This window comes from Typopeltis vanoorti, chromosome 16 (assembly GCF_054136105.1).
Source record: "Typopeltis vanoorti isolate ZY-2024b chromosome 16, IOZ_Tvanoo_1.0, whole genome shotgun sequence".
Classification (NCBI taxonomy): Eukaryota; Metazoa; Arthropoda; class Arachnida; order Uropygi; family Thelyphonidae; genus Typopeltis; species Typopeltis vanoorti.
Genome location: NC_143564.1, coordinates 71,878,582 through 71,894,301, shown reverse-complemented (window position 1 = coordinate 71,894,301; position 15,720 = coordinate 71,878,582). Strand labels below are relative to the sequence as shown.

The window sequence follows — 15,720 nt, the reverse complement described above, 5'->3', positions numbered from 1 at the left end:
TTGATGAAAGTAAGAATCTAGATAACAGTGATATTCGAGGTCTGAATGGTGATATTTGCGAGGTAGTACCTGATAGCTGTGAGAGTGGCGTTGAAAGTGAGAACGAAGGTAAACATACAGAACAATTGAATGAATCATCAGAGAATAAAAATGATGACACTGACGCAATGAGTGAGATCGCTCTATTACGTGGAGCGATACATAGCGCAAATTGGCAGCAGGAGCGTTGGCAAAAAATGTTTACCAAGCGTACCGACTAATAATCGGCAAAAGTATGATAGAAAAAAAATAAAGGTATGATAGGGAGTGTAAACAAAATGAATGAGTGTGTGTTGTATGGAGATTCCTTAATAAGAGGTGTGTTAGTTGAGAGTTTAACAAAATCGTACCAACCCGGTGCGAACGTTAAGAATGTAAGCGAGTCAATTAGAATGCAAAAGCAGCGAGTGAAAGAATTGATAGTGGTAGCAGGTACAAATGATTTGAAAGGAAACAAAAAAGCTATGAGTGAAGATGTGAAACAATTGCTTGAGGTAGCAAAAGAGAAGAGTGAGAGAGTTAGGATGGTGAGTCTGATGCCGCGGTATGACAGTGAAGAGTATAGAAGGAGGGCTATAATTGCTAATGACTTTATGCATGAATTATGTTTGAGTGGTGTGGAATTTGTGGATGTGTGGAATGAGTTTGATGGGCGAAAGGATTTATATAAAATGGATGGTTTACATTTGAATGGATTTGGTGTACGGAGACTTGAAAAGGTGTTGTCAAATGTAGTGGAAGTGAATGTGCAGAATCAGGGAAACTAGAGTTATTAAGGGGGGGGGAGAGAAGTGGATATGCAGTCTTCAGGGAGGCAGTTGAGTGTAAGAATGTGTATAATATGCCTGAGCTAGTACGAATGACAACAAATCAGAATGGGATAGCTAGTATAAGGCATCAAGATAAGGGTGGAACTAATGGGCTTCTGAATTTCATGTGTACTAATGCCAGGAGTATTAGGAAAAAGAACGAAGAATTTTTGGCCTTGGTTGGCACTTCCAGACCACAGGTTATTGGCATTAGTGAAACATGGCTGACAGAAGATGATATAGCTAGTGGGATTAAATGTGAGGGGTATGGTGTGTTCAGGGATGACAGGGAGAATAAAATGGTGGGAGGAGTGTTATTGATGATAGCTGATGAGCTACAGCCAAGAAGAATAGAAGTGGAACTGCAGGATAGAGAAAAGAGCACATTTGAGGCTATTTGGTATGAGATTGAAAGAACAAAATATACGGTTGGGTGCTGCTATAGACCAGGTGATGGAATAGATGGTGGAGATAGTATGCATAAGCAAATAGAAGAAATGGGTGGAAGGAGGGTAATTATTATGGGAGATTTCAACTATGGTAACATTGATTGGAAGGGGGAGAGGACACATGGGAGGAAGGAATTGGATTTTATGCAGTTATTAAGGGATAACTCTCTGCAACAGCATGTAATGGAAAATACTAGGGTTCAGAGAGTGCTTGACCTAGTAATTGCATCTGAGAATTTGGCTGTAACGAATATGACCACATTGCCACCAGTTGGTGAGAGTGATCATGGGGTCTTGACTTGGGAGGTGGCTAAATGTGTGGAATTTACAATTAAGACAGGTTACATGTGGAATTATCAGGCTGGTAAGTATGACAAGCTTAGGAGATTGATTGGTTTAGTGCCATGGCATGTACAACTGCAAGGGCTAGAAGTTGATAGTGCATGGGAGGCAGATAAGAAGGGTTTGCATGAAGCAGTGGCTGACTGTATACCTAGAGTCCAAATAATAAATCTAGTAGGAGTTAAATGGATGAACAACACCATTAAGCTTGAGCTGCAAAAAAAGAAACAACCATGGAGGAAGAATTTAAGGAGAAAGGTGAGCGGCAGGCACATGTACAGCATAAAGTGCAGGCGAAGGGTAACGAGTGTAGTAAGAAAAGCAAAAGCGAATTACGAGAGAACATTGACCATGCAGGCTAAAGAGAATCCTAAACAGTTTTTTCGATATGTTGCAAATAAAAGAAAAAATGTATATGGCAGAATGATTTTAAAGAATGCCAATGGTAGGGAGGTAACCGAATCAGTTGATATAGTTGAATTACTTAGCGAGCACTTTGCAAGAATATATCTTCCAGGTGGTGACATTGCAGAAATGAAAGAAACATTAGATTATATGGGAATTGTGGTGAATTAAGTGGAGGTGAGTAGTCTATTGCAAAACCTCAATGTCAATACATCTGTGGGATTGGATGGTATACCAGCTCATGTTGTACGTGAAGCGGCTAAAGAATTGTCAGTACTCTTGACCATTTTGTTTAATCTGAGTCTCGGGTCTGGGTTAGTCCCGAAGGGGGGTGGAAAGAGGGGGAAAATAGTTCCACTGCATAAAGTAGGTTCCAAGACTGCTGTTGTAAATACCAACCGATTAGCATATCAGGAATTATTGTCAAGGTCTTGGAGAAATTAGTCAAGAGAAGAATACAGGATTGGATAGATGAAAATGGGATACTGTATGGGGGTACAACACAGTTTTGTGAAGGATAGATCATGCCTGAGTAACTTGCTCATGTTTTATAACACAGTGACGACTGAACTGGATAAGGGTAATAGGTTTACAGTGATTCCACTGGACCTTGCCAAGGCCTTTGACAGGATACCACATGGAACTCTAATCAGTAAACTGGAGCAGATGGGGATGAATATAGGGTTGGTGAGATGGATAGTAGGGTGGTTAATGGAGAGATACCAGAGAGTGGTTTATTCAGGAGTGGAGTCCAGAAGACGGCTTGTGACTAGTAGTGTTCCGCTGGGTTCTGTTCTTGGACCACTACTTTTCAATTTGTTCATTAACGATATAGGAAAGGATCTGAGAGGAAGTGTTCACTTGTTTGCTGATGATGCAAAGAGTAGAGCAATTGTGAGTGCACAGGATGTCAAAAGTTTGCAGGATGATTTGGATAGTTTGGAGGACTGGGCTAGGGAAAATGGATGTCAATTTAATGTGGCAAAGTGTAAGGTTATGCATTTTGGAGTGAAAAGATTAGCAGCAGTATATCACATTGGTGGAACCATACTTCAGGTAATTGATGAGGACAGGGATTTGGGAGTGTTAGTGGATAGGAAGTTGAAGTTTAGGGAGCACATTGCAAAAGTGGCTAAATCAGCTCATCATATCACTTGGTTGCTGAAAAAATACTTTAACAAGTTATTGCTCCTCTATATCGAGCCTTGATAAGACCCCATCTAGAACTAAAACCCCATACTGTGCCTAGATATGGGCACCAGGGTTTCTTCTTGATGGGGAGGAGGTGGAGAGGATCCAGATACGAGTGACCAAGATGATAGCAGGTCTGTGAAATGAACCTTATGAGAACAGGTTGAAGATTTGTGGGTTGCAAAAATTGGTTGATAGGCAGAAAAGGGAGTGATATGATTGAGACATTCAAATTACCGAAGGGTTTCTATAAGATTAATCCAGAAGATATTTTTGAGAATAGCACTGGTGGCGGGAGGACTAGGGGCCATACATGGAAGTTGGGGAAGAATGTGGTTAGCAGGGGTGTTAGAGCTAGATTTTTTACTTGGAGAGTAGTGAATGAGTGGAATAAGCTGCCAGAGTCTGTTGTGCTGGCTATGACCGTGAATGAGTTTAAGGCGAGGTATGATAGATACTGTGTGAATGTCGAATAGTTGTTCTTGACATGATGTTAGGGCCTCCCTCGAATGAGTCTGTGGACTCCTTGGAGTTGCCCGAAATAATAATAATAATAATAATAAAAATTCTTCTGCTATAGTTTGCATTTTCATTACCTGTATCATTGTTCTAACATTCCATGTTCCAAAATTCATTAACTTTTTCCTTTCGTGTGTCGTTTCCTTGAAGTCAGTCCGGCTTTCAATTGTATAGAGATATTTTTTACAGGAATGGGTTGTTAGCTCATTGCCAAACCCCCAACCTAGAGGACAAGGCCTCCAAACTTTTGTCCCCTGGAGGCAGAGTGGCCCAGCTATACTCCCAGGCACTGGGTACCCATTTTAGCCACCACTTACGATATGCATGGGCTACATTGGGACTATTCTTTAACTCCAATCACCACACGGGTGGGCGTGGGGATGGGGATTTAGAAAAATAAATTGGCTTCATGACCTCTATGCTATGCAGCCAAATTGCCAACTTCCGAAAATACACTTAACAGTTTAAAAAAGTCATATATCCAAAATTCATTGTCCTTTCACTAATATTATACTAATATGCACTTACATAAGCAGTCATACCATTGTCCATTCCAACAGCTTAGCTTCCAGAGCCAGGACTTTTTTTTTAATGATACAGTTGTTGCCACAAGGCTCAGTTATCTTTGCTGCACCTTTTTAGCCAATGACAACAATACATGTAAAATAGAAAAATATTGCATACTTCTCTACCCTGACACACAAGATTAAAATAAAGCTCTTCATAATCTTCATGCTATTTTCAAACCAAACATCCAACTAGCATACTTGCTTTGTTTTCCAAAGGACTAGCTTCATCTACTTGCTCTTCATTGGGTGTATAAATTTCCATGTGCATGAATAGCTTAGCCTACTTTGGCTTGCTAGTAAATCTGTTAACGTTTTTATGCTCCTTGAAGAGCATAAAAACTACATTTCCATCATCAGTATGGCAAATTAGAACTGGCATACCACATTCTGGTCACCCTATCACACAGGATTAAATGGATCAATACAACAGTGCTTCAAAGAAGTTATTATACATCTAAGAGGCTATTTTTAAAATCAGCATAAGCTGTAAATTAAAGATGCCAAGAAATTATATACTTGGTTTAATCCTTTATCCAAGTGTAAGGAAACAAAGTTTGCACCTGAAGTATTTTCAGAACTGGAGCAAACTTCACCTCTGGGACTGACTCCCACTGATGAAATCTCAATAAAGGTCGAAACTGATCTGGTAGTGACCCTTCCCATAACGCATAGCATTATACATTATACATACCTGTAAGGATACATGCTTTGCATTATGGGATACTAAGGCACGTGATGCTAAGTCGTCATCTTCTATATACGAGTTTCCCCAGTCCTGAAAACACTTCAGGTGCAAACTTTGTTTGCTTGCACTTGGATAAAAGATTAAACCAATTATATAGTTTCTTGATATCTTTAATTTATAGCATAACCAAGTGGAAAAACTTCCAACAGCATAAGCTGATTTTAAAACACTTTGTTAATAAGTATTGGTTCGTCAATAAGTATTCGTGCTTTAATTTGCCCAAGATTTGGGCAATAGTCATTTTAAGGCCACATCTAGGCTTACTTCTCTGAATTCGCTTCTTTTTATCTCCACTCAAGGATGATGTGATAGGACATTAGTTCCTTTTCAGTTACAGTTCAAATTGTTTTTACAACTACTTTAGAAAAAAAATTGCAGTTAACTGCTTTGTGTTTTATGAGGTTTGTAATTTATGCCCTGAAGTTGCCAATTGGAATTTAATAAATTATTTTATTCTTGTGCTTTATTACAATGAACCATTGAGATGAAATCTACATGACTGGCAGATTTTCATTTCAATTTTCATTTCTTTGTTCTATATATACAGTTTTCCTCTTAACAGCAATCTAACTTCACAGTAATACTACTCTCACCCAACAACAGCTCTCCTCTATGATTAAATTTATCCTGTGTATATCTGTATACTTAATACCTCTCTTCTTACACTTCCTGGCTATTGTACCATCCACGATACACTGAAAAATGTTACCAGTTCCTCTTTAAATTATAGCCTGAATTTATTTTGCATTTAAAATGCAAAATAATGGTAAAAGAATTTTGGACCATTCTGATGATTTAATTTTCATGCCAAATTTGTTATAGTTATTATTTAACTTAGAGAAACCTGAAGACTTGCACCAGATGCATTCAGGAGTACATCATCATCTGCATAAAACAAAGAACTAAGTTTTATATCTCTCTCTGATTCTAATATCACTTTTAATGCCACTTGCTTTCATAATGCAAACCATATAGATAATGAATAAGAGTAGATAGAGTGTGCATCCATGTATTACGCTTGATTTTACATCAAAGCATATTCCTGTACTTCCTTCAGTTTTAACTGCTAACCTACAATTTAAATATAGACTATATATTGCTCTTTATACTGTTCCATTTACTTCATATAATTGTAGTGTTTTAAAAGCTTATCTCTGAGTACCTTGTTGTATGCCTTTTCCAGGGCTGCCAAGTACAGTTCCTTGTTATATTCCCATTATTTCTCAGCTATCTGTCAAATAATGGGAATCTAAAAATCTGAATTTGATGACCTGTATTTGACCTGGATGCTGCTTGTTCTTCTCCAAGTTTCTCTTCCACATAATAAAATTAGTTTAATCCTTTATCCAAGTGTGAGCAAACAAAGTTTGCGCCTGAAAGTATCTTCAGGACTGGGGTAAAGTAGTACAACACCGGGCAACTCGTTGCAAAGGTGGAGCAGGCTACCAACACTCCTATCTCAGTATCTCCTATAATGCAAAACACATCTCCTTGCAGATATGCCTAATGTTATGCATTAAGGGAAGGGCCACTACCCAGACTAGTTTCGACCTTTATTGAGGTCTCTTCAGTGGGAGCCAGGCCCAAGTGGAGACAAGTGGAGATACCAGGCAGAAGCATTAGCAGATCATCTCTACCTATAGGAATTGCCAAATGGTGTGCCACCCTTTTTTAATAAATTACTCTGGATTTAGAGAAAGATGTTGAAAGTTTATTTTTCACTTGGTTAGAGTATAATAAAATTAGTTTAATCCTTTATCCAAGTGTGAGCAAACAAAGTTTGCGCCTTAAAGTATCTTCAGGACTGGGGTAAGGTGTTGGTAGCTTGCTCTACCTTTGCAACGAGTTGCCTTGGTGTTGTACCACCTTACCCCAGTCCTGAAGATACTTTCAGGTGCAAACTTTGTTTGCTCACACTTGGATAAAGGATTAATCTAATTTTATTATACTCTAACCAAGTGAAAAATAAATTTTCAACATTTCTCTTCCACAGTTTTACGTAGCCTCTACTCAAGTATGTTTGCATCACTCTTATCAGGAACACTCAGTAGGGAAATTCCTTTACTTCAGTCTGATCTTTTGACTTTCTGAATTATGCAGTGTTGCCACTGCAAAACTTTTATACCTCCAATATCATCCACTGCCAATACTCCCACTGCCTTTCCAAATTTCAAGTTTTTGATTTTTTTTTTTCTCCATTAAGTATTGATATGTACTCCTGTTTGCATTCCTCTTGAACATTTTCTACTACTGTTCTGTCACTGCTTGTTTCATTTAAGTCTTTCAGAGTAATTACTCCAGTCATCTAGATATCCTTATCTCTAGTTTTCGTGTTACCTTTATCATCTTAGTTTCCTTTTACAGTACTTTTTTTCTCCATTTCTAAACTTTTCAACCTCCAGAACATTTTGCCACCTTCCTGATATTTATCTTCTGTATTCTTACTGAAATCTTCCCATGATTTTTTTTTGCTTTTATATAGTGCTTAGAGCTCTTACATTTTTCTCTGTATTCTTTGAGGACATCTGCCAACTTATTTAATTGGGAGCTTTCGGTGTGCTTCCTTCTTTTCCATGGCTGCTTTAACTTATGTCTAGCACAGTGTTCTTATTTTTCTATCCTTATGTCTTCACCGCATGCCTCCTTAGCTGAATGTTTTCTGCTGAGTTTGCCCCTCATATTCGAATGTTGTTTGGTTCTTCTTGTTTTTGAACTTGTTTATTTTTTCTCAAAAGAATATCTCTATAGTTGAATCTACAGTTTACTTGTAAAATCTGCTCAGTTTGAATTATTTTTAAAACTTTCTTACATACTATTCTTTTCAATGTGCTGTTTTCACTTTTATCCTACTGAAAACTAAGTGATGGTCACTTCCAGTTTCAAATCCTCTCTACACTCTGGTATCCTGAACAAGCATGAAGATCACTATTAACAATGACTAGGTCAATAAGCCTTTTCTTTTATCTTGTTTCTTCTTTTCACATTTATTTGTGCCCATCTTTATGTTGTAAAGTAATATGTTAGTAATGAGTAGTCTGTATTCTGAGCAGAAATCCATCAGATAGTTACCATTATTATTAACTTTGTCCTTTTCTTCAAAGTTCCAAAACTTTTCTATATGGTTGGTAGGATTCATTTCCTACTCTGCTGTTTATATCTCCAACAAGGATCACTTTTTCCATCTTTATGTCAGCTACTTGCTGTAATGACTTGAAAAATTCCACCTCTTCCTTAGGAGAACCTTCTGTGGGACCATAGACACAAATAAGTTCCATTATGCATATCCTCATGTTAAAGTGTATCCACATAACTCTACTTGAATTGCCTTCCAATCAAGAAGTTTATCTTCATGTTTGGTATTGAATGCTATTGCTACTCCTTCCAATCTTTGATTGTTATTGCCCAAGTTTAGCATCTTATACTTATTTTTTTGCAGGATCTCACCTGTTTTAGTCTTCTTTGTCTCAGTAATGCCAGTTATGTACACCTGATACTTTCCCATTCTTCTTTTGCGAGTTTGACTTCCTTCCCATTCATACTCCTTATGCTGATGGTTCCTGTCTTCAGTTCTGATGTTGAGCTGGAGCAGTTGCTTTCACTGCTCACCCTGGTTTCCTGATGAAAATAGTGACAGTTTTGTTTAACTGAGTAACTTACCCAGATGGTATGAAATCCCGTTATGTGGTACCGTCATATGTATTTATGGTTTAAGCTAATAGAGAATACAGTTTGGTTGGCTAAGTCCCAAATTGCCAGCTCATTCTCATTTATTCAGTACCCAGTGGATACCTACTAACAGAATGCACGTTAAGATGAGGATTGGACATTAGATCAGAAGCCCCACTCAGTTATCTGGCTTAGACCCTTAAGCGACCCATCAAGACTTACATGTACTTAAAATTATTACTTTTCTCTTTCATGCTTGACACCAATACATTTCCTTCAGCATATCCTGTACCATGGCTCTGCTGCATGCATTAACTTCAGTATCCTAGGAGACTGTTGTGTATGTGTGTGCATATGCATGCATTTATTCATGTGTACATGCATTTATTATATGCTTTTATGAAAGATATTTTGAGAATTTTTTCTAAAATAATATTTCTCTTTATTCAGTGGCGTAATCTTCCTGCAGCACAAAAAGCAGAGTATGAAGAACGTGCCCAGAAGCAAAATGAAGAAACTGCAGCCAGAGAGGGAACAGACAGCATGCCACATTCTCCGGCATCTGCTCATGGAGGAAATAATGCAGACAAAGGAGGAGAAAACACTATATATGAATGCATGTGGGAAACATGTGACTTTCAGTTTGAGGATCAACAAGATTTAATGGATCATTTAGTCTTAGAACCTAATGGACATGTTCATCAGACTTATCATAATAATAAAGGTAAAGCAATTTCTGTGGTAATGAATATATTTGTTATGTTTTTGTTTCATCAAGAGGTGATTTCCTCATGAATTTCAATTTATCATCATCATCATCATCACATTCCTGCCATGTACTCTCAAGGGGTATACAGGATATGATAGTACTACATTAAAAATGTACATCATTACTAACTTCCTATCTACAATTTTCCTCCAAATCAGTCTGTTACTTGTCAAGACTCCAACATTATCAGATCTTATATTTCTATCATCTAAGGCACTTTGTACCATATCAAATCACCTATATCTTGGTCTTCCTCTGGGTCGTTTTCCTGCCAACCTGGAAGAGAATACTTGTTTTGCTAATCTTTCCTCTAGCATTCTGTTTAAGTGACCATACCACCTGAGATTAGCTCTGCTAACTCATTCCTAGATGCTGACAATGTCAAGTTCTCTCCTAATATCCTCATTTTTAATATGATATTGCCATCAGTGCCATCTGTTCAGTACTCTTATATCTGCGGTCTCTAGTCTTTGGTCAAGTGTTTTACTTCTGAACCAGCTCTCAGATCCATAAGTTAAAACTGGTTTGAACACTGACTTGTATATGGCTAATTTAGTGTTCCGGCTAATTTCTCTCTTATTCCATATGAATTTATTCAATTGACTTCCTACCATACCAGCTTTGTTGATTCTGTTGTCTATTTCCGTATTTAATTTACCATCTTCACTAAAAATAATGCCTAAGTAGCTGAAATGTTTTACTTTTTCTACAGGTTCTCTGTCCAGTTTACATTTTTAACGATTCTGCATATTTTCATTGTCCTTGTCTTTTTATTGCTGATCTTCATACCATATCTGTTGCAACAGTTATTCAATTTAGTCAGGGAATCTTGCAGACTTGTAGCAGATTTATTTAGAAGTATAACATTCCACATAAAGCATAAAGCTGACATTAACATATCCAATTTTGATATCACTTTTAATACCACTTTCCTTCATAATGTGATATGTATTCCTAACTGTATGCCTCTTGAGTGTTTTTTACCACTTTGCAATCACTGCTTGTTTCATTTAGCTGTTTTTCGAAGTAATTACTCCATACTTCGAGGATATCTTTTTGTCTCATTTTCATGTCACTTTTATCATCTCTAACTCCTTTTACAGTATTCTCTTTCCTCCATTTCTTAGCTTCTTCAACAACCTCCAGAATATTTTGCCACCTTCTTGATATTTATTTTTCATGTTCTTGCCAAAGTCCTCCTATGACTTTTGTTTAGCTAGTTTTACGCATTGTTTAACTTTCTTACATTTGTCTCTGTATTCTCTAAAAGCACAAGCTGACTTATTTGCCAGGAACTTTTGATATGCTTTCTTCTTTTCCTTCACTGCCTCTTTAACTTTCTGTGTCCACCATGTAGTTCTGATTTTTTCTATCCTTGCAGACTTGCCACTGAATTTCCAAGGTTTGGTTCCTGTTCTCAAACTCTTTCATTTTTTCTTCAATAATTTGTGTATTTTCATCTACAGTTCACATCTGACAGCTGCTCAACTTTTATTCGCTTTAAAACTTCCATACATGTTCTCATTTTCGATATGAAATTCAATTTTATCCTGCTCAGGACTAAATAGTGATCACTTCCAATTTCAAATTCTCTCTACGCTCCGATGTCCTGCACCAGGGAGAAAACGTCACTATCAACAATAACATAGTCAATGAGACTTTTCTTATCATTTGTGAATTTGTGCACATTTTTGTTAGAACATGGTGTTAGTAATAACCAGTCCATGTCCTGAGCAGAAATCCAACAGGTATTTGACATTATTATTAGCTTTGCTCTTTTCTCGAAATTTTCCCAAAATATTTTTGTATGTCTGACAATCATTTCCTACTCTGCTATTTAGGTCCCCAACAAGGACCAACTTTTCCTTTTTCCTTGTGTCATTTGCTTTCTCTAAAGCCTCAAACAATTCCTTCACTTCTACCTTAGTAGAACCTTCTGTGGGACATAGGCACAAATAAGTCTTATTGTCCAGTTCCCCATTTTGATTTTTGACCACATCACTCTACTTGAGACTGCCTGCCATTCAAGAAGATTAGCCTCGTATTTAGTGTTGAATACTATGTCTACTCCTTCTTTTCCTTGATTGTCATTGCCTGAATATAACGTGTTCTATTTATTGCTTTTAAAGATCTCACTAGTTTTTGTCTCTTTTTTTTTGTTTCAGTCACCCCTATTGTATTTATCTGGCACTTATCCAAACATGAAGGCAAACATGAACTATAACATTTATAATTAGTTATAATTATAATTATAACTATAACAGTTATAATTATAACTAGAACCATTATAATTATAACTGACCAAAACAATGTGGGAACATGGAAGGTGCCATGAATTAGCTATTGTTTTCATTATTGTGTGCAGATAGTTGGAAAAACATTTGTCTAACATATGAAAGATCGGATAAGCAATTTTCAAATATCACACAGGATTAACCCATTATGACCCTAATAGATTATTTTATGTTAAGTTTTAAAAGAGGTAAACCGTGAGTAGACATATCGGTACACAATAAATAACGGAAAAAACTCACGTAGAAAGATTATTTATTAATATAATTTTCGCCTGTGTGTCACAGGCATCTTCAGTACATTAAGCTCAAAATTAAACACTAACTGACAGTTCCAAAAAGTGCCACCTAAGTAGCTGGTGTAAGATAGCTAAAAAGGTCAATAACTTTCCTAAAACAAAACAAAAAAAAAAAAAAAAAAAAAGCAATACAATAAAAAGTTAGGAAAGATTAGCTGATTTGTAAAGTACTATCTCCCATAAAGGGGATAGATGTAAGCCGTCGGATCTGTTTAAGTTAAGAGAATGAAGTAGAGTTTCACATGTTTCTTTATAAAGGCGTTCCATGAGAAACTGACTTTTGTGAAGAACTCTTGTCTTTCTCCAATGAACTCTGTGTCTAGTGAAGATGGCATGTTCAGAAAGTCCAGACTTTTCAGGTTTAAAGTATTCAATATAAGATTGGTGTTCTTCTAGCCGAATAGATAAATAATAAATAAATAAATAATACTAATAAATAATCTTTCTACGTGAGTTTTTTCCGTTATTTATTGTGTACCATTATTTTATGTTGCAAGCAGTAGAGTTGTCTTCTGCATAAAATGGAACTCATATCCAACTCAATGTTGTGGTGTTTATGAGAAAAATGAATAGCAAAGCAAAAGTTTTCTTCTCTGTTGTTGACATCTTCATTGTGTTCATTCCATCTTATTTCAAAACTTCCAAAGCTGTGTGCCTTTCTAAGAAAGACCACAAGAGCATGGAATATTATAGAACCCTGGATGTTTGTTGAAGGGATTGCAGTCTTTTGGAAAATTAAGTAAACACAATATAGCCACCCCTGATATCATGAGCTTTGATGAGACTAGCAATCTTGTTAGAAAGTCTACCAGTGTAAAGGATGGAAACTGAAGTCTAGTGAATGTCAGGATTTTTTTGTGCAACAGGATTACAGATTAATAATTTTTCAGAAAATGCAGGGTATACTAGAATATTAATTATAAAACATTTAATTAATACTTTCTATATTGCGGCAATGTTACTTTGCCATCATCAAGGATCACAAAAAAACAGTGATATATACATGCAGGCACACTAACACAGAGCAAATGAGGCTGAAGAAAGGCAACAGAAGTCAGACCTGAACTTCTAAACAGTGCTCTTAGTGGGCTAAATTGGTTATCTTGGCCATTGGGCTGACATTCTTAAAATGCATGCTTCCCAGATTTGGGGCAGTCTCATGCACCCAAATTTCTTGAGGTTTGGAAACTTTTTTAAAGCTGAGGCAGATTTGATGAATAGTCTTTCATACTCATATTTGCTGCAATGTAATAGAGTGGCCTTTCCAGCGTATCCTCTAGTGAGTATGCAAAGCATGGTCATGGTCAGATATACTGATATTGGTTGTCCTGCCTGTTTGACCATGGTAGGACAGTTTACAACTGCAGGGGACCTGGTATACTCCTGGTAGGCTTAAGTGATGTGAGTGGTCCATCATAGAGTCCCTGCCATGTAAAATAGCTAGAGTACATAGTGAAAGTGAATAAAGCCTAATATGTCGTGGGGATAAAGAGCATGAATGATTTCTAGGGTTTCTTATAGGGTACATTGGTGAATAGGGAGCTATATCAAAACTGACCGTGATATAAGTATCCTTGAGGAACATATCTGACAAGCAAGATTTGAAGTGCACACAGTCTTTAAAACTGAAAGAAGTGTGGAGTGTAATGAGAGAGCTCTTGAGCTAAGTGTTTGGCTACTTTAGAAGCAGGGGAACCAATACTGTCTGCGATGGGTCTCAATGGGGTGTTCTGTTTGTATATTTTTTGTAATAACTCATAAATTCGAGGAGGTCTTGGATTATATACAACTTTGTCCAGTAATTTTTTTTTTGTGTGTGTCTGTGTGTATTTAAGTAGGATTGGTGTCAAATACAGCCATAGCATTATTACTCTTCTCCATGGTAGACGATGCCATTGATAGAAATCGCTGGATCCAATGGGGGAACCTCCCTCTTATACAGAAACATATATAAATCAGAGTTAGAGAGAGAGAGATACTGTTCCTGGAATCTTCACTACAACATTCTCCAAACATAAACAAATTTGGCTGCATCACATCACAAGAAATCTGGAGAACATCACTGTAAGACTTGCAACAAGATTCCACAACTGTACCAGTTGGGACTGTAGGAGCTGGCCTTTTGAAATCAGATTGTGGCTTTCTGTTGGTGTGTCTGCATGCACATGCTTAGTATTTCTTTGTGCCCATGAATATTTTACGTTGGTTACTAAGGCAAAATATTGACTTATAATGTAATTAGCTAAATAAATTGTTAATTCTTATTTTTAGAAGTGTTTTCTCTATTAAACATCAACATGGATGATAATCAACAAATAACCATCCATATCAGATCATAGGAATTAAATTTGGTATACTTCTTCCTGGTTACTGGTATACATATTGGTACTAGAAGTAAGTTTTTAGTGTAGTGAATTTGGGGATCTGGCTCTAGTTTTTTTTTTTTTTATGTTAATCCTAACATCCATGAAAAGTTTAAACCTATAATACATCAGTACAGTATGTGGATTGTGGTTACATAATCTGGAAGTGCTACTCTGGAGACCAAACATAGAACTTTTTGTTTCTCAGACCACTTCCAGCTTCCTGTAAGGTTGTGGACTGAGCATTGACATTCATTTACCACTTAAAGACATTCACAAACATCCATGCTCATAGTAGAATTCAAACCCATAGTCTCTTGGTTGGAAAACAGATATCCACTAACCCAACAAAGCTAGCAATCCTACTTGGCTGGTATACATTGAGCTCTCGTACCAGATATCACTATAACCATTATGCCCATGTAGACACTCTTACTTAAATGCCTATATCTTATGAAGATGCACTCACCACATCTAATGGTAACACATTCCACACACACACACTCAATAGATATCACTACAACCATTATGCCCATGTAGACACTCTTACTTAAATGCCTATATCTTACGAAGATGCACTCACAACATCTAATGGTAGCTCATTCCACACACACCCTCATCAAACATATAAAAAACCTGGATCTCACACATTTCCTTATAATGTCCTGAGCCAGTTTCCAGGATGATCCTGAGTTCTTCTTCAACCTTGCATAAGCTACAAAATCTCACTTATGGTGTAAGATCTCTTACTAATTTTTGTGTTTCTTTCATATCCCCTGACCTGCCATACATCTATTCCTCAAACTCTGAAGACTACATTCCATATGAGGCCTCAACTGTCCTCATATACATAGGCCAGTTATCATCTTGGTTACTTGCTGCTGAATCTTTCCAGCTGTCTCTCTTTACATGAAACCCAAGTGACCATATCTGTACGTAATAATCCAAATGTGGTCTTATTGAAGTCCTCTAAAGTGGAAGAATAACTTACTTATTTGTACACATCGGGATTCTCTTTAACAGTGCTGTTATTCAATGCAGTGACTTTAAATTACCTTAGCAGTCTGACTTCTAAACTTTAACCTACAGTCCACAATATCCCCCAAGTCTCTAGCTTCATTGATTTCTAACAAATTCCCATTAATATAATATTCTGCCTGTATGTCCTTCTTCCAAGATGCATAAATTTACATTTGACAAAATGAAAATGATATTCATTGTCATTTTGCCCATTTAACCAGCTTGTTAGAATGACTATTAATCA

General features: G+C 36.8%; 1 protein-coding gene across 6 annotated transcripts in view; it reads left to right on the top strand.

Moving 5' to 3' along the window:
- Positions 1-15,720, top strand: part of polybromo (protein) — a 686,480-nt gene that overhangs the window by 527,321 nt on the left and 143,439 nt on the right. For all 6 annotated transcript variants that reach the window (XM_090406695.1, XM_090406694.1, XM_090406697.1 and 3 more), the window contains one exon: positions 9,185-9,458. In XM_090406695.1, coding sequence (XP_090262821.1) covers positions 9,185-9,458 — 274 coding nt within the window. The remainder of the gene's footprint in view (positions 1-9,184; positions 9,459-15,720) is intronic.